The following is a 19,274-nucleotide window of genomic DNA, read 5'->3' as shown; positions in this document are numbered from 1 at the left end:
CCAGCACATCATTTGTTGCAGAAGTTGAAAGGGAAGTAGTTAATGAGAAAATGAATTGCAAGAAAAAGGATGGTCTCATGAGCAGAGAGAGATAGTTAGTCGTGTTAGTCTAATATCAGGCAAAAGGCAGGATAGACACGATATCTGTGACATGAAGCTGCAACAGCATCTTAAACCTGCTGCTTACAAAAGCTTATGCTATCGATCTCTGATTTACTTAGTTTAGAAGGTGCAAATCTATCCTGCCTTCTGCTTCATGGTTGATGCCACCCTAGAAAACTGGATTTTCTCTCTGCTTTTTCATAGATCACTTAAATCACATTTATCTCTGGTGGTCATAATCTGTGTTTCCCTCATTTTCCGAGTACTCTGCATGGGTCATCTTGGGCCAGATTTATAGAAGTGTTGAGGACTGAAAACTATAGTTTATTTGGAGTCAAGCTGTAACTACAAAGAAGTCCATCATGAAACTACAATAGTGTATGGTATTTGTAAAATGTTCTTCATCTTTTCTTGAGTTTGTTTTACTGATATGGTATGTATATCAGTAACTCTTATGTACAGGTAATGTCAAGCTGTTTTCAGCCTTACCATGCTTATGTTTATATGAATCTTGGTATTTGACATAAATGTACTTGTATAAGTAATAATAGGGTCAGGATTGAATAATAGAATAATGATTTTCAGGTGTCACTCCCTAAACAATGAGTTTCAAACCTGGGAGAAGACCAAAGCCTAAATAGCTAGGAGGGTAAATCACCTAAAGTTAGCATCTGACAGGGTTATAGTCATAATTAGATAAGGAAAGACTTCTGCTCTGGTAAACAAATGCACCCTTGGAGGGGCAAGAAGTTATATGCATAGTTTGGGCTCCACAGCAATCCAATGGATGATGTATATGACTGGACAGATAAGAACCCATACTTCAGCTTTGCCATGAGACCAAGTCTTGGTCTTTCATTTGTTCCTGGGCATAGAGAATGACTTCAGGCCCTCAGCCAGTGGGCTGAATGAAATAGGCCAACAGGAGAATTTCCAGAAGGCCCTGACAAAAAGGTCAGAGGAAGTAGGTACTCGCTAACCTATTGACCTGATTAAAAACTGTATTCTTAAGTTTAAGATGCAGTTAGTGACCAGTTCTTATAGACCTCTTGCCAAGATATATTCAGTTGCTAGGAATTTCTCCTAAAATGTACCACTACACTTTGATCTCAAATTCCCTGAGAGCCCTTAGTTTCTACCTGCTTTATCCTAGGAATCTAATCTGCCATTTCAGGAACAGAGACAGGATGTGTTCAGGGTAGGAAATCTAATGCTCCTGGATGACTCTCTCTCTCAAGCCCTTGGATCTTTCTCTAAAAAAAGAAATTTCACAAATTACAGTGGGGTCACCACATATGTCAGCACGGTAAGTGTCACAACCTGTGACACTAAAGAGAACAAAGAGGAAACAGAGTCTAAGCTACACATAAGCCAATCACGGACACTCACCACTATCTAAGCTCATGGAAGATTAAGTTATACAATAATTTAAACAGAATTTGATTCATTGAATTTTAATTTTTCTCATCAGTGTATATCTGAGTGCAGGCATGGAGTCAGGAATTGAGAGGTGTAGTCTTGGTCTAAATATACATTACATATTGTCAAATGTAATGTAAACTTAAAATGTAAAACATTTACTGTACCTAAAGGGTTAGGATAGAACGCTTATTGTGGAAGGTACTCTATAAGCCCTATTTCTATAATCTACTAGGAAAAAGGCTTCAACTCATTATGATTTTACAGAAGAACCTGGTTAATTCTCCCTTTGCTAATCTGCAAACTTGACAGTTCTCTTTCCACTTTTTGACAAAGATTTGGCACTGGAGTGCAAATGTGAGGTGTCATATTACTAGGATTTTGTTTTATGAAGGCTGCTACAGAACCCTCACTGGCATTCTGTGAAACATTCCACTCAATTTAAATGGAAACTAGATATTTTTTATAATAGAATATGTTGTTTTCATGTGTTATGACTTGTAATCAAATATCTTCAATTATGTGTTTATTTACAAAATGAAATAATGAGTAGTCCAATGATACAACTGAGTGCAATAACTACACTATGTATTATATCTCCTGCCAGTGAGAGAGGAAACCTCCTGGTTTTAAAAATACATCCAATTTCAGATCATCACTGACAACAAAAATCTGTAATATATTCATTCTGCTACTTGTGATCCTGATTCACAGCTTACTGATCACATCTGTATAAACATATCTGCACATATACTGTGGCTTGAGTAGGGATGCAAAATTATAAGACATAGGATACTTCCACTGTCTAGTTTTCATTCAGGCTTGCTGAAGCTTGGAAACAAGGTACAAGAGGAATGGTTGACTCCTCCTGAACTACTCTATCTTACTCTGGACTACCTTCCTGTGTGCTTCTATGGCACCAAGCTTCAGCTTGCTTAGAGAAGCCACTCCTATAGCCAACAGCCTGCTTCAATCCACCTCTTCACTACTCCTGTGGAGCAACAAAAAGCACCTCTTCCTTGCCACTCAGTTGCAGAACTTTACTGATAGAGGGCTGACATGGAAAAGGGGGAAGAGTAAAGAGGTAGAGAGCTAGAATACCCATTAGAGCAAGTATAGATTTCTGCCCTCTGCATGTTGCAGCATTTGAATGATAAAACAGGTGTGAAAATATTAAGGGTTTCTAGACATTGGTAGGTAGCCCTATGTATTGATATCCAAGTCCTGGGTACTCTGTGCCTAGTGCCCATTATAACAACACAATGAAACTGTGATACCTTTCCCTTTCAACAAGTGCAATAAAACCAGATAAGTTGTCATTTCCTCAATAGTCTGTCTCAAACATTATCACATTCCTAATAAATAAATAAAACAGCAATTTTGACACATATCACTTGAATAAACATTTGCCTATGAGTGTGAAACTGCAATCCACTGGATTTAGAGGCAAACAAGTGTGATCTCTCCAGTTCTGGTGGAGTAGGAGCGGGGAAAAAATCCCCAAACACACACATATTTTCTCAGTTTACTAGCCATATTTTTAAAAGTGCATGATAGATGCAGCCTTTCTTCTTCTGAAGCTCTGATTTTCTTGAGCATCCAATCATGTCATTGTTTTAGTCAAGGTTACAAACCTTTGAAATAGACAATACTCAACATTCTGAATTGCGGTTTATCTTTCTCTTCATTTAAAATCATGTATGTCAACATTTTATTCCCATAGCTGCTTTTCAGGGGAGGTAATAAAGTCTGATTATGCTTTTAAGGGTTTTTTTTCCAATTAAATTAGTTTAATTTGAAAAAAATAAAGGATAAACCAGAAAGCCAACATACCAACAGCCATCATGTAATCCCAGCGGTCCATGAGGCACATATTGAAGATGAGATGGTCCGATGTTTGACCCTGGCCAATGAGTGAAATATTTCTCTCCAAGTTTTGACTGACTGCAGAAGTCCAGCCAATCAAGAACCAAAAGACTATCAGGAGAATTACAGCCAGCATCCTCATCACTCGGCCACCTGTCATGTATGGAATGCGTTGAGCAGTTCGGGACAGGAATACCTTCAAAACCCTGAAACAAAAAATAAAATAAAACAAAAAATAGGATCCAGGACTTAAAAGTGAGCACTAATTTTCTCACAGAGAAATTTGAGTCTCATTTTATTTCACTACATGAATATAGAAAACCATCAAATGTATTTGTGTTAACAGTATTCAAATTTTGATCTTTTAAATAATTTCATTCTTAAATAAATACATATTACTTTAAATATCTATTTCAAATAAATTGGTTACTGACCAGAGACCACCAGGCATCAATAATAGATAACATTATAAAAATATTTGTTATTGACACTCATTTACATGCTATGGTATCAGTCATTTTGTGTCTTCTGAATTTTAATGGAAGCTTGCTATTTTTGGAAAGGGGGACATCATTTCCACTAATCAGCAACAATAGGTCCAAGATTTTCATTTCCTTTTGATGTTGCTACACTGCTCCTCCCCAACTGTACCAAGTGCCAGAGTCAAAAATACTTAAATACACTTTTCATTGAGTACACTGCTTCCAAGAATATCCCAGTCCCTATGGAAGTAATCATGGTGGGGTTTGCTAGAGGAAGTGCCCAATTAAAAAGCTGCATATTTGGAGATCCAATGTTAAAGCCTCATATTTTTCTCACTCAGGGGATATCTATGCTAAACTACAGGAACACAATTAACTTTGCACAAGCCATCCCTATAAAAATAAGTCACTATACAGAGCAGGGTTTTCAACCTTTTTAGATACAAGGCACCCTTTGTTAGGCTCAAGATACCCCTCAGAAAATGCTAGCTCATAGTTTTCACCCATTTTTGATTATGGAAAAAAACCCTCAGAAAGTCCACAACAGGTCAGAATTGTTTTGAAATCACTGAGTTTATCTTGTGAATTGTGTTTACACACCCAAGAGTGGAAACGTTGTGTGGCATCCCACCCTGAAAGGATTGCAAGTCACCCCATAGTGTTGTGGCACTCTGGTTGCAAATCACTGGTATACAGTGCGGCATACAGTAATAACTGGTGGCACCAATTATGCAACACACAGCTTCTGATTGCTTGTACATAATATTACAACAGATTGATTTCCCCTCATCAGTTCTTAAAAGAAAAATTCTCCTAATCACTATTTTACCATCATTACCCTCAGAAGGAACACAGAATGCATGTTTACTCTCTGGAAACTATTCTTTAGTGCAGTATAAATTAATTCATTCTGTAGGGTTGTGGTAACCAACCAGTCAGTCTTGATCAACTGTTTGATCGCAGGGCCTCTGACAGTTGATCTCAGTCTGTCAGAGGCTCCACAATAAGAAGTGGCAGGATGCAAATGGCTGAGCCGAGCCACCATTCCTGCTGCCTGGGCTGAGCTGGGTGAGTGAGGTCAGAGCCCAGGTGGCTTGTTCGGGAGTGGGGTGGAGGCAGGATAGGGGCCAGGAGATGGCAGTTTCTGCGGTGCCAGAGTGATCTTCACCATAAAAAGGTTGGAGGGCACTGCTGTAGGGTCATTTTTGGTTATCTAGCACAATTTTTTAAAGTAATTTTTAAAATACAAATCTTCAGAAGATAGCAGAGAACAAAGCCATTTAATGACAGTTTATTTTCCAAGATAAATAAATATAAGCCTAATTCACTGACATACAAAGGTGTGGTGCTGCTGTGTGGGGCACATCAACATTTGGGACGCTAGGAATGGGATTTAGGGTGTGCTCTGCTACATGCAGACTGTCTAACTCGCCACAGGTAAAGCAAAAGAATCACAAAACTTCTTATAGATGCTAACTGAGATTTTCAAAGCTAACTAGCAAATCTGAAAATTAATTGTCAAATGAAATTGTGTTTCTAAATCCACTAATTAGCTCTGAAACTTTTCTGCATTGTAAATACAAAAAATCCTCTGTCTTGAGTCATATTTTAGTGATCCCTGATCTTACTCAGGCACATAAAGATTAACAGTTACATTTTCAGAGGAGAAGGTAGATATAACTGGAGCTACCTTTCAAACAAAGAATGGAATAGTGCTTTTGAAGGCAGAAGTACTGGAGCTTTTCCATATCCATAACAGTGAATCATCGTTTGACTATAAATACAACCTTCACAGTCTGCATTAAGTGAAGTCAGAGATCGGGGTAAGTTCAATATTACTCAGCTTTTTCCCTCCCAAAAGCTATACCATAGGGAGCCACAGTTCTTAAGCTTTCCTTGTTTGATAGGTGTTCTACAGATGGTAAGTGTTTTATGTTTGATGCAGGTTCCCAAAGACTTCAGACAGGCTAGATGTAGGCTAGATAAAAATTTTCTGACGGTACTTGCTGCAATTCCTAAAAAAATCAGCATGATCAAAGAATTATTGCCTTGCAAGGTGAATACCAGTGAGATCCTATGAGGGGAAGCAGATACATACTTTTCCTGCAAAACTGCAAGAACATGAAGGTTCTGCAACTATAGGCCAAATGTGAGAAAAATATGTTATTGTGAATTAGATGAAGTTTTTAGAATTATGGAAATCTTACCACAAACAATACAAGAAGGACTAGAAAAATGACTAGAAAAAATAGAATTTATTTATTTAGGTACTTTTACAAAGCCAGGTCTTGGAGTTAATACTGAAAGCCAATATGTAAATGTCTTCTGATTGTGATGAATCCAATACCAAGCTGGTAAGTGTTGACTATAAATGCTTTTCCAAGTGAATGTTCAACTAATTGATTTTTTTTTGTTCAGTTCAGTAATGGACTAAAAGAAAAAGAAAAAAAAACCATTCAGATTGAACCAAATTTAAATGTTTGATTTTTTTCTGACAAAAAAATAATACTTTGCTCACTATGAAAGGTATCTTGTAACCTGAAATGAAATGTTTTGTTATGTGTACTTCTAAGAAAAATAGGGCTAGATTTCTGTTAGAGGTGTTCTTTTACTCCCAAGCTCAGACATTGGAGAACATACTTCAGGAGGTTGGAGACAGATGTTCAGGTTCTTCCTCTGCCTGTCTTAGCCAGTGGGCCACAGGGTATTCTGGGTGGAGGTTTGTCATGGGATGGGGTCCCCAAGGATGGCCGTGTTACCCCTAGGGCCCCTCGACTGTGCCAATTTAGCCCAATGGGCACCCTCTATTCTCACCCACCACGTCTTGATGTGATTATAATAAATAGGGTTCCTAGACCCCTTGTGGGTCCATTCCAAAATGGATGTCTCGGAACACCCCCAGCCTTATGGGCTATATGCGTGGCTCCAAACCGCCCCTTTACAATGCCCCAAGCCTCGCAGATGGTATTCCCACAGAGTCCCACTGAGGCCTTGATTTCACCCGGCCTCGGGTTGTCACTGGGCTCTCCACAGCCCTGTCTCGCTTTGTGCCCACACCGGGGTCAGTTCACCCCCAAACACTGCACCCTCTCTGGCGCCAGGGCCCCTACACTGTAGTAGGCCCCCAATGAGGCTTCCTCCTTCCCCAATAGCCTCACTCAAACCACTAATTTTATAAACAGAAATCAAAAATGCAAGCCCCTTGGCTATAACATAACTCAAGCCGCACAGGGTGTGCTCTGTCCCTTAACATTACCAGAAGCTGAACTTGCAGTCAGGCCTCTTCTCTTTGCCTCCCCTAGGAGAGCTCCTTCCACCTTGGCTGCTGGCAGAGAACTGCCTTCCTGGCCCCAGCCCTGGGGTTTATATATGAGCCCGGCCCTGCCCCTTCTGGCTAGCTGACCACTGGCAGGTTGGGCCAACTATCTGATTCTGGCTACCCTGGTAACCAGCAGCTGGGGGGTCCCCACTGACTGCTAGGGCTCTCTCCCTAGCAGTTTCAACCCTTAAAGGAGCAGGACACCTTAGTGCCCTGCGACAAGGTTCTTAAGTCATTGCCCTGTTGACAAAGTTCTACTTTGTATTGTTAAACATTTATTGAACCAGAGACTGAAACCCAGCTGTGCCATCTCCCATGGAAGTGTCCTAACCAGGCTAGGTTTCCGTTCATGTGCTCTTTTCCAATAACTATTTAAATATTTTATACAAAATGGGGCAACAACAAATGGAGGGACATTGCTTACAGCATACTATATATATATAGGCTACGGAGAGTAAGCTGCTTTTTTCACTAGAAAGGTGGGAGACCTTCGATCAAATCCCTGTCCTGAATTTCAGGGCAGGATGCTCTCAAATCCATCCAGTTTGACCTGTTTCCATTTTGAATAAGTGTTTAAACAGTCCTTGAACAAGCGTAGAGAATGATTTTCTTACCTGACACTCTGCTGGGAGGTGAGACATCGGGGTTCATACCTGTTCTGCCCTGGTTTCTGCTGGCTGCCACCTCTGCACAGTATGCTTTCACCACCACCATGTAGGTGTTCCCAGTTCTATCACTACTGCCTGCTGGAAGAGCTAGAACTACTGCACAGATTAGGTACAGGGTGAGGATGCAGAGAGGGAAGGGGGACAGGAGGGTAAGGTTCCCTCTGCAGCTCTCTTCCAATGTCCCTCCCCCATACTTTATACAGCACTTGTGACTCATGTCGCACTCACCCACCCCTTCTTTTCACTTCTGCCTCCTCCAAGTGAATTTATAATTATTGATGCAAAATAAAACTGTGTCAACAGGAAAGACCGAGTACCCTTCCTGCCTTCCCCAGAATGCCTGTTAGCTTGGGGGTTAGGACACCGTTCTGGGAGATATGGGTTGAGATCCCATTGGGTGGAGATCAGAATTGAGCTGGGTCTTTCATATTTCGGGTAAGTGCTATGTCCATTCTTTTTTCCTTCTGACTGAAACTATTAGCTTCAACCAACATTTACAAATAGTTCTAGGGTGATCAAGATCGCATTTTCTAGCAACTTTACAATTTTAAAAGATCTCTCACTTCCAGTTATAAATTGTCTAGACAGAGCATTAAGATACACTGTGTACATGTTATGCTGGAAGAGTTAATAAATAGAGGGTCCTTAGAGTCCAGGACTGACTAGAATCCCCTCCCCCACACTCCCCCAGCCACACTGAACCTATTCTTTTCACTCCAGCTGATCTGAGACCCATACCAAGGCCTTGCAGCCCTTTAACTTCTCTGCCTTCACTTGCTGCATCTTGCAGCCTCATAGCACTGCTTCTCTGAGTAACAGGGGTTAGGGGGCCCTGTTACACAATGCATTCTTTGTCCTCATAGAATTTTTGTTGGGATCCATTCAAGTACTTTTTCTAGATTGACAAAACCATGTATAGCATTTTATTCTTTTCTTTGTATTTTTCTTGTAAGAATCTTTATGTGAATATAGGATCTATTGCACTTTTTCCTTTTCTAGCACTGACGTGACTATCAACGACTCTGGCTTCAAAAACCTTTTAATGTATTTTCAAGAAGTAGCTAAGTAAATTTACTTTCCTGCAGGACAAATAGCAGCAGCACATGGCAAAGGGACCCATGTGCAGTAGAGGAGGCTGGGGCCAGCACCTGTGCTGGCCTCAGAAGCCTTACCTGGGGTCCTGAGAGTCCCAGGGCAACAGCAGCACCAAGCCAGCTGCTCGGAGTTCAACCAGAAGCCAGAGTGTAGCTCTGACTGGCCAGGCTCTGGTTTCTGGTGGTGTACACTGATGCCACATGCATTACCCCACTTTTTATAGCAGGGTTTTTTTACACTGGGATCTCCCTATGTCAAACCCCAACCCCACCATGCTGTAAGTTAGCAGTGCAGCTCACGGGTGCACATGCACCACATGCTGTTTGTGGTGTCTCAAACAGCTTTGAGGTCCCGCACTCCTCACATTGTGGGGACATGCCCTTTGACTTTAAAGATGGGCAGTACTATACTTTGTTACTATTCATCTTGAATCTTTTCTTTCTGTACAATTTCCTGAATTAGAGGAGCCACTATTCACTTCCATCTTGTAATACAGAGGCAGGCAACCTTTTCCAGCTGTGGGCCAGAATGACCTACTGTGGGTCGGAGGCAGATGAGAGAGTGGGTGCTAAGACCCAAGTGGCACAAGGAGAGAAACCATAGCTGGTGATCATCTTTGTAGCAGGATGGGGAGAGTACCTGCAGCCAAAGTCCCCTGCTACTTCATAGTTGGTAGGGTCAGAAGGGACCTAATAAGATCATCAAGTCCGACCCCCTGCCGTGGCAGGAAAAAGTACTGGGGTCAAACAACCCCGGCAAGGTGTTCATCCAGCTTCCTCTTAAAGACCCCCAGGGTAGGAGCCAGCACCACTTCGCTTGGAAGTTGGTTCCAGATCCTAGCCGCCCTGACTGTGAAGTAGCGCCTCTAGTCAGAATCTACCCTCTGCCAGCTTGTGACCGTTATTTCTAGTCACTCCTGGTAGTGCTCGGGGGAACAGGGACTCCCCAATGCCTGCTGGTCCCCTCTGACTAGTTTGTAAATGACCACTAGATCCCCCCTCAGCCTTCTCTTGTGGAAGTTGAACAGGTTCAGGTCCCTTAGCCTCTCCTCATAGGGCCTACCCTGCTGCCCCCTGACCATGCGAGTGGCCCTCCTCTGGACCCTCTCAATGCTGTCCACATGCCTCCTGAAGTGCGGCGCCCAGAACTGGATGCAGTACTCCAACTGCAGCCTGACCACTGTCGCATAGAGGGGGAGGATCACCTCCTTGGACCTGCTCGAGATGCATCTGTGGATGCATGACAAGGTGTGGTTGGCCTTCCTGACCACGTCCCCACACTGCCAGCCCATGTTCATTTTGGCATCAATAATGACTCCAAGATCCTTCTCTGCCTCTGCACTGATGAGAAGGGAGTTCCCCAGCCTGTAGGTATGCTGCTGGTTCTTCCTCCCCAGGTGCAGCACCTTGCACTTGTCAGTGTTGAAACCCATCCTGTTTTCATCTGCCTACCCCTGTAACCTGTCTGGGTCCATTTGCAGCCTATTCCTCCCTTCTAGCGTGCCCACATCCCCCCACATCTTAGTGTCGTCAGCAAATTTGAACAGGGTGCTTTTTACCCCCTCGTCCAAGTCACTGATGAAGATGTTGAACAGTGCAGGTCCGAGGACCGAGCCCTGGGGGACCCCACTGCTCACATCCCTCCAGGTCAAAAATGACCCATCAACTACCACTCTCTGGGTGCGGCCCTCCAGCCAGTTAACGACCCATTTGACTGTCTAGGTGTCGACACCACAGTCCCCTAGTTTTTTAATGAGAATGGGGTGAGAGACAGTGTCTCTGAATGGCCCAAATGCCTCACTTCCACAGCTGGATACAAAGGTTACTGACCTCTGTCTTATTCCTTTAAAAACTTCCACTGGAAGGCCTTCTGGCATGGTTGCTTGCCCATTTTTCAAAATACTTTGTGTTCTCCTAATTTGATCTGCTTTACCTGCTGGAATTTCACGTTCATTTACAGATGGATCTAATAGCCCTAAAGGAAATTATTCATTCAGTAAATTCTTAGAAATGTCTCCCAGGCACAGAAGATTTGTTTTGGATCAGCTGTTAATCAACCATTCCCGACACTAACAACACTGAGGATGTCATTATCAAAGTCCTTAATTTTCACAAATCCATTTTAAAACATTTTATAAATCATTTTTAACCCTTACTACTGTTCAGTTTCTTGTATCAGTCATTCAGTGCTTTGAAACAGGAGTTGGTGTATATTTTGTGTAAATTAAACAGGATTACACCAAAGAGATACCTGACTTTTGGCACTACCTTCTCATACTAAAAGAAACAACTTGGCAGGAGCCTGAATATTAGCTAACCCACATGAACCAGAAGGGCAGCATTATAAGTAATCCTGACTTGGCATTAAAATATACAAAATGACCTACCTTAGCAGGGAGGTTTCCCTTCCATTTCCAATGTCTGTGATTATATGATGCTTCTGAATTATCCTGTCAACCAGCCCTGTTGAAGACTGATAATTTTATTCTGATATGAAAGCTATATTTACCCATATATCAAAAGATAAGAAAAGGGTCAAGAACATACAGGCTGTATTGCCTGAATTTCTTATGCAAGGCAAAATATCCCTGAGACATCCCTGGACAAAGACCGTGCATGGAATTAAAATCTCAGTTTCTCCATATCAGTGTCTTTCTTTTGGAGTCAGTGGACCTAGTACATCAGGTACACCTACACTGCAAAATGCAGTGATACCCAATTTAGCTCTGAACAAACTAGCTCAGGAACCAAAAGCAGTATAGCCACAGTGGCTCAGAGGGCTGTATGTTGCTATTAACCTTGTAAACAAGCAGGGTATATTCAGAGCTAGCTTGGACACTTCTGTCTGACAGTGGACATCTCTGCAGTGTTAATATTACTAAATATTTTTTCTTTCTTTTTTTAAAAAGTTTTTTTTTAAAGTCTTAACTATCAGAGGAAAGCAAGAAATATAAATCAAAACAATTTAAACCACTAAGCTCTGCTGTCCTTGACATCTTTGCCAATACTTTGCCTATAATACAACGTGAAAGAAAAGTAATACTCTTGTCTGGAGAAACCCAGTTCATCTCTCACTATGCACTGTACCTCACATCAGTTAAGTACTAAAAAACCCCCAAACTTTTCAAAAGCATTTTCAGATGGTCTACTATGTATATAATAAAAACCACAAGAATCAAGAAGAGACTAAGAATTTTTATAATATTCAAGTAGTGTGTCTGGCTTCAGCAGAATTGTTGGAGCAACAGCAGAAGTCGGAATGACAATTAAATCAGCAAAAATTTACATCAACCATTCCAGACAACAACAACTAACAAAAAACTTAGATGATTTCCCTGCATCTCTCATTTAGACTGTAAGCTCCTTCAGCAAGATGCCAGCATTAAAAAAAAGCAATTTGTGTAACCTGAAGAAAATGGTACACTGGAGATGACTGCATGTTTCAAAGAAACAGGCAAAGCCAAGTGGTACATGGAATAGATGCAGGGTATAGAAAATGTAAAAGATAATTGGGTCAAGAGTTTAATTTTGTCTGTCCGATTAGTTATACTCTCTCAGTACTATTATGTTGGACTGTAACAGGGTCCCATCCCAGGGGTGGCCATGATGTCCCTAGAGCCTCCTCAAACCTAGTCACCTCTACTTTCTTTTGGCAATCTCCCCTTCAACTCAACTGCCATGGCTTGATGTCATTATGCTTTTAGAAAAATGGAGACTGCCCCAGGGCTTCCCAAGTGAGATTCACACTCATGAACACAGGTGTCACTGCTCATCACTTTAAGGGCTAATTACATGGCCGCCTCACTCCCTTTTTGGCTATGCCCAAGCCTCATAGATGTTAACAATCCCTCACTCATCATTGGGTGTTAAGCCCCATTGTCAAATCTGGTCAATCTCACATCCATGGGCCTTTGGCCCCAGAGTCAACTTCAGTCAATAAGGGCCTCTTAACTTGGAACAGTCTCTGCCATAGTTGAGGCCTCTGGCCCTCATGCTTTTAACTGTTCTGGCCCCTCCTGGGGTCAGACCTCTGTACCTCAAACAAACTCAACCTGTTTTGGGCTCAGGCCTGCATCTTCTGCTCCTCCTGGGATCACACCTCCATCTCTAACTATACTTCCAACTCTTTCCCAATCCCTCCAGGGCCCAGGCCTCCATCCTCTGCCCCTTCTCGGCCCAGACCTCATTACTTCCAACATATTCTGCCCCTCCTGGGCTACATGTCCCCTGGCCCTACTTGTTATTGCCCCTCATGGGCTATGTGTTCCTGACCTTGCCTGTTCTCATCACTCTACAGCTGCGGTCTTGCTCCTTGGCCTTGGTCCCTATCCTTCGGGCCCTGGCTCCCCTGCTGGCCAGTTGATACCTCTACCATCCCTACAGTCCCAATCCCTAAAGCACCTGTCTTCCCTTCCCCAGCTTAGGTGTTAGTCAGGAGGTTTGCTGCAGCCCTTCTGCTCAGAAGCTCTTTCTAAGACTTTCAGGTCAAACTGCCTGTCCAGCTCAGGCCCAGGGCTTATATCCTGCAAACCCAGCTCCTTTTGAGTCATGTGGCTCCCTTGTTTGCTCACCTGTTCCTGCAATCTGCCTTCCCTTAAAGTAGCAGGAACTCCTCATATAAAAGAGCATCCTAACTAAAAACTTCAGACAATTTATAACCCAGAAAAAGGGAAAAAATGAAGCTAAGAAGTAGGATATACATTTAAATTCATGCTTAGTAAGTCTTTTGCAAGCACATACATTTAGAATATGGATACAGTCCTAGTCTATGCAGTATTTCAATTTCAGCTCATCCTCTAATTTCTTGATGGATTCATATTTTTTGTTTTAATTCTACAATAAGAATAGTTATTGCACTTTACCTGTAAATACATATTAATGTTTATTTTTTTTTGACTGAAAGGATTTTAGGAGATAATTTTTGTTTTTATAATATTAATATAGCATAACCATATAACATAATAGCTAAACACTTGGGCTAACATGAGCAATGTGTTACTGTAACCAGGTGAGTTCATATCAAGGGGTTAAGTGAAAATTTCAAAATGAGGCCTAATATTTTTTCTACTAAAATCAGTACCAAAACCTCTCTGATTTCAACAGGAGTAGAACTGGGTCCAGTAGAGTTTGGTTTAATAACATGGACACAGTTAATAAAATATTTAGTAAATCTCATCAGTCACCCACAATTATGTCTGGAAGAAGCAAACAGATTGCCTATTACCTTAAATTGAATCAATATGGCCTAGACTGTAATGTCTTTCCTTGCTGTATGCATGTTTTATGTTCTTCTTTAATCTGTGCTTTCATTCCAGTACAGCATTAAAGTGTAAAATGGGGCACATGAGAAACTGTTTTTCTCACTGAATACAGGTCAAAACATTTCCATGTCTGGTGTGGGTACTGAAGAGCACTACTGTAGTCTTATGACAGACCAGTTTAGATTTGTTTTTTCCCTTGTGTCTTCCTGTTCCCTACCTTACTGCTGCGCTGCATGCTTCTGTTCTGGTTGGCTGCTATCCTCTATTTCAGAGGAAACTGTGCTGTATAAGTGCTGGTTTTAAATATCTTTCGTTTGCTTATTATTATTACTATATTGCCATGATATCCTTTTATGAATGGATAAATGATAGCTCCTCATCTAGATTTGTCCATACTGGATTTGGGTCTATGGCATACTGACTACTTGAGGATTGAGGAGCATTAAGGATCAACACAGGACCTGCCCTCACATATACCTAAGCTTTAGTAATGAAGCCCTAGTCTGATTATCTACAAAATCCTTGTTTACTCTCCACTAATTATCTCTCCTAATAAACCACTTTTTGTGCTAATACCCTCAGCAATCCCACTGAGATCAACAAAACTATACAGAGCATCAGTGAATAATTTGGCGCTTTAATTCTAAAGTTATCTGATCACTCTGAGCTCTTACAACCATCATGGAAATTGTTAAAGAGGCTTGACAAACTGTTTCCAAAGCATTCCCAGCACCAAGAGTATAGTCTATCAACTTTGTACCTTTGAGGTGAAGTGGCATGATTACTTTGTCTGCTGCAGTAGCTAGAGCTGGCAATAACACAGGCCTGGCTGAAATTCCTTGAATTTTCAAAAACACCCTCTGTCAAGATAGCCTTTCTAGTGTCTCTGACTCACGTCCTTGAGTCATTACTATTAGATCAGTTCACATAACCATTTAAATAATTTGTCTGCAGCAGATATGTTTAAAGTGATTATTACTTGATTATATACTCTGCTTCCTAAAAATAAATTTGGTGTTTCAGCTCCTTGAACATCTTTTCCCATGAGGAACCCAATCTAGCCCTGCTCTTTTCTTCACTCAAATTTAAGGCGATTTATGGTGGAAACCTTATGTTCCTAAACCCTTGAGGATCTTGCTTCTAGTGCTTCACTGTGAAGATTATAAATCCTTGGCGCTGGCTAAGCTAATTATTTGTTTCTAAAAAACATCAGGTAATGATTATCTTTTCATAAATCTAAAGCCCTTCATTTCTTTACCCTTATCAAAGACTTTCAGAATAGCCTGTTCAAAAATCTCCAGGTTACTATTTATCAGGAAGCTTACGCTGTGAAAACAGATCTGAGGAATGCCTGCCTTGTAATCCTCTCTCACAATAGCTCAGATACATTTCCAATGCTTTCATTACAAAATAAGGTTCACTTGCAATTTATGGATTTGAACTCTCAACTCCAGAAAAACTGCAGGTTCCCAAAACCTGTGGAACAGCTCCCTTCAATTTTAGTTTGAGTTACACAAGTAGGCTTGACCTAGCTCTATGCTATTTTAGCTCTGTTATCCATTCATATTCTCTAGAGTTGAAAACTTGCACAGACAATTAATATAAACTTCCTTAGTTGAAGAGTAATAGGGTAGTTGGTCAAAAAGTCAATGTTAAAGTACATGCTTTAATTTTTAATATATTCACACAGTACATGGCAAGCATGATGTCACAGCTAAATCACAGCTCCAGGGCTGAGTTTCTTTTCCCTCAGTTGCCATTGACCTTCTACAAGACCTGTGGCAAATCATTTAAGCTCCTGTGCCTCAGCTTTCAGCGCTTTTAAACATGGATAATAATCATTTCCATAATTTCTACCTTAAATATCTACAAGAAAGGAATTCATAATATGTAACAATCAAGGAAAACTAAGATAATCCACCTCTGGATTTTCAATTGCATTCTCTCTTATTTGCGTGAATTGCTTTCATGCCTCAATCTAATAAAGTAAGTTATCACACTGAGATTTCATAGTTTCATAGTTGTAGGGTCAGAAAGGACCTGAGCTGATCATCAAGTCCAACCCCCTGCCATGGCAGGAGAGTACTGGCATCAAATGACCCCAGCAAGGTGTTCATCCAGCCTCCTCTTAAAGACCCCCAGGGTAAGAGCCAGCACCACTTCTCTTGGAAGTTGGTTCCAGATCCTAGCTGCCCTGACAGTGAAGTAGTACCTCCTGATGTCTAGCCTGAATCTACCCTCTGCCAGCTTGTGACTATTATTTCTTGTCACTCCTGGGAATCCTCGGGGGAACAGGGACTCCCCCAATGCCTGCTGGTCCCCTCTGACTAGTTTGTAAACAACCACTAGATCCCCCCTCAGCCTTCTCTTATGGAGGCTGAACAGGTTCAGGTCCCTTAGCCTCTCCTCATAGGACCTGCCCTGCTGCCCCCTGATCATGCAGGTGGCCCTCCTCTGGACCCTCTCCATGTTGTCCACATCTCTCCTGAAGTGCGGCACCCAGAACTGGATGCAGTACTCCAACTGGGGCCTGACCAGTGTCGCATAGAGGGAGGGGATCACTTCCTTGGACGTGCTTGAGATGCATCTGTGGATGCATGACAAGGTGTGGTTGGCCTTCCTGACCACATCCCCACACTGCCGGTCCACATTCATTTTGGCATCAATAATGATTCCAAGATCCTTTTCTGCCTCTGCACTGATGAGAAGGGAGTTCTCCAGCCTGTAGGTATGCTGCTGGTTCTTCCCCCCCAGGTGCAGCACCTTGCACTTGTCAGTGTTGATGCACTTGTCAGTGTTGAATTCAATGAGATCATATTGTTTATCATTTTATAACACTGTATTTTTAACCCCAAATTTGTTTAAAAATCATTCTTAAAAACCCCAAGAACCCCCAAGATGTTTAAATTCCTACATTCTTTTTTTTTTTTTTTTTGCTTTCTTGGTTTGGGAGTTTCAGAGTTCATTTTGATCACATTTTCAAACCTTTTTCTACAATCATGAGGACTAGAAATGTACTAAATAAATGAAAGCAGAGACATGCATTTGCATAATTCTCATGGCATTCTCATTAATGAGGTAAGGAAATACGGTCTGAATGAAACTGCTATAAGATGCATGCATGATGTATAACACAACTGGTTGGAAAATCTTGCTCAAAGAGTAGTCATTAAGAGTTCAAAAGTGGGGTTCCCTGAGGATCAGTCTGGGGTCATGTACAGTTCAACATCTTCATTAACGACTTGCAGGATAAAATTGAGTATACATGGTGTAAATGTGAGGAAGAAACCAAGCTGGTTAGGATAACAGGCACTTTACAGGAAAGGATTAGGAATCAAAAGTATCTTGCTAAATTGGAAAAATGATGTGAAATAAACAGGATGAGTTTCAGTAACTGCCAAATCCTGCATTTAGAAGAGAACAATCAAATGCATGAATACAAAATGATGAATGACAGGCTAATCTGGAGTACAACAGAAAAGGACCTAGGGGTTCCAATGGACTACAGGTTGAATATGAATCAACAGTGTAATAACACTGCAAAAAAGCCAATAACATATTTGGATGTATTCACGGACTTCACAGCATCTGAAAGTAGGCAGTTGCCAACCAAATGACCAAGTAGGTTGTCATCAATGAGAACTCATGCCTCACTAAATGATCAAGTATCTAGGGTGTCACCACCCTGCCCTGCCTTCAAATTAACATAGCTACCTATCTCTCTCTATAATGTTGAATAATAGTGGGTGCATCTACATGTGTGCTTTACTGTGGAGTAGACTAATTAGGTCCACAGTAAAGTGTCACTGTCTACGCGTGCGCCAGTATTAGGGTGCAGTAAACTGTTGGGGACAGTATTATCTTACAGCAGAGTAATTAATTGCACTGAAACGCACATGTAGATGGTGACCAGGGGTATAAATTGCACCTGGTCAGGCCTGCCACACAAGGCCTACTTTGCCTCAACTCAAATTGTTGCTTCCCAGGTACACATGTAGACACTGCAGCCAGAAGCAGCTTACTCCAGATTGAACTGCTCCAGAGTTCATTGTTTCAGATTAATTGCATGTATAGATGCACCCAGTAGAGAAAAACCTAATGCTGTTATCATAACAAAAACAATTAAGTTACTGGGTTTTCTAATGGAATAAGTTTCTTGAGTTACAGCAATTCATCATAAAATTTGAGCTAAAAATCACAATGTATTACAGTAGTGAGAGACAAAAAGAGAGCTGAAGTTTAAAGGACAACAGTGTTTTCTCCAATCTTCCTAAACCATAATAACTGATCCTTTTTATGCTCTCTAATCTCCCACATACCCATCAGTGTGATTTTCTCATCTTTTCTTCTTTTTGTTAGTATGTTTGTTGCAATCTAATTTTTAACATGCATTTGTTTTAAGGTGATGGTTTGAGGATTGGATTTTCACGAAAAGTGAGTGACCAAAATTCCAGCCAATTGGAGGTGAAAGTATTCAGCACTGTAAAAAAGCATCTCCTTTTGCATTTTTTAACATATTAACACAGTCAATATGTGAAAAATCTGCTCTCATGCTGGCACAACTTAAATGAAGTGACACTGAAATACAAATTTGGCTCAATGTTATTTGTAAAATTTTGTAGCCCAATTCTCCTATCACTTATATCAGCCATATGCCTAGGCAACTCCACTCACATCAGTAGTCACTCCTATATTACCCTGGTGAGAATGAAAGGAAAATCAGGCCCTTATTTCCATTTGCCAATACATTTAAAAAAAAATGAACTAAGACTAAAAGTAAATAGTCAGAAAAACAGGCCCAAATCTGCAATCCCTGTTCACCTAAATTCCCAGAGGAGCCAAAGAGTGTTTGAGCTGTGCCAAAGAAGAAAGAGACCTAGCATTTCATCTGTAGACATGCAGCCCCAGGAGAAGTCAATAATGTGGCACAAATGTAACTGTGCAGAATTTGTCCCATCACATTTAACTAAATCATTTGAAATCTGAGTGTCTGCAATCACATTAATTGGGTATAATTTTCCTTTGAGACTGACAAGACAGATTTTTGTCCACAATAGTCATGA

General features: G+C 41.2%; 1 protein-coding gene across 1 annotated transcript in view; it reads right to left on the bottom strand.

Moving 5' to 3' along the window:
• GPR158 (G protein-coupled receptor 158) overlaps positions 1-19,274 on the bottom strand; it is a 385,566-nt gene that overhangs the window by 54,255 nt on the left and 312,037 nt on the right. Inside the window, exon 7 of the mRNA XM_014608949.3 lies at positions 3,355-3,593. Within this exon, the coding sequence (XP_014464435.2) occupies positions 3,355-3,593 (239 nt within the window). The remainder of the gene's footprint in view (positions 1-3,354; positions 3,594-19,274) is intronic.

This window comes from Alligator mississippiensis, chromosome 5, assembly GCF_030867095.1.
Source record: "Alligator mississippiensis isolate rAllMis1 chromosome 5, rAllMis1, whole genome shotgun sequence".
Lineage (NCBI taxonomy): Eukaryota > Metazoa > Chordata > Crocodylia > Alligatoridae > Alligator > Alligator mississippiensis.
This window is presented reverse-complemented; position numbering and strand designations above follow the sequence as displayed.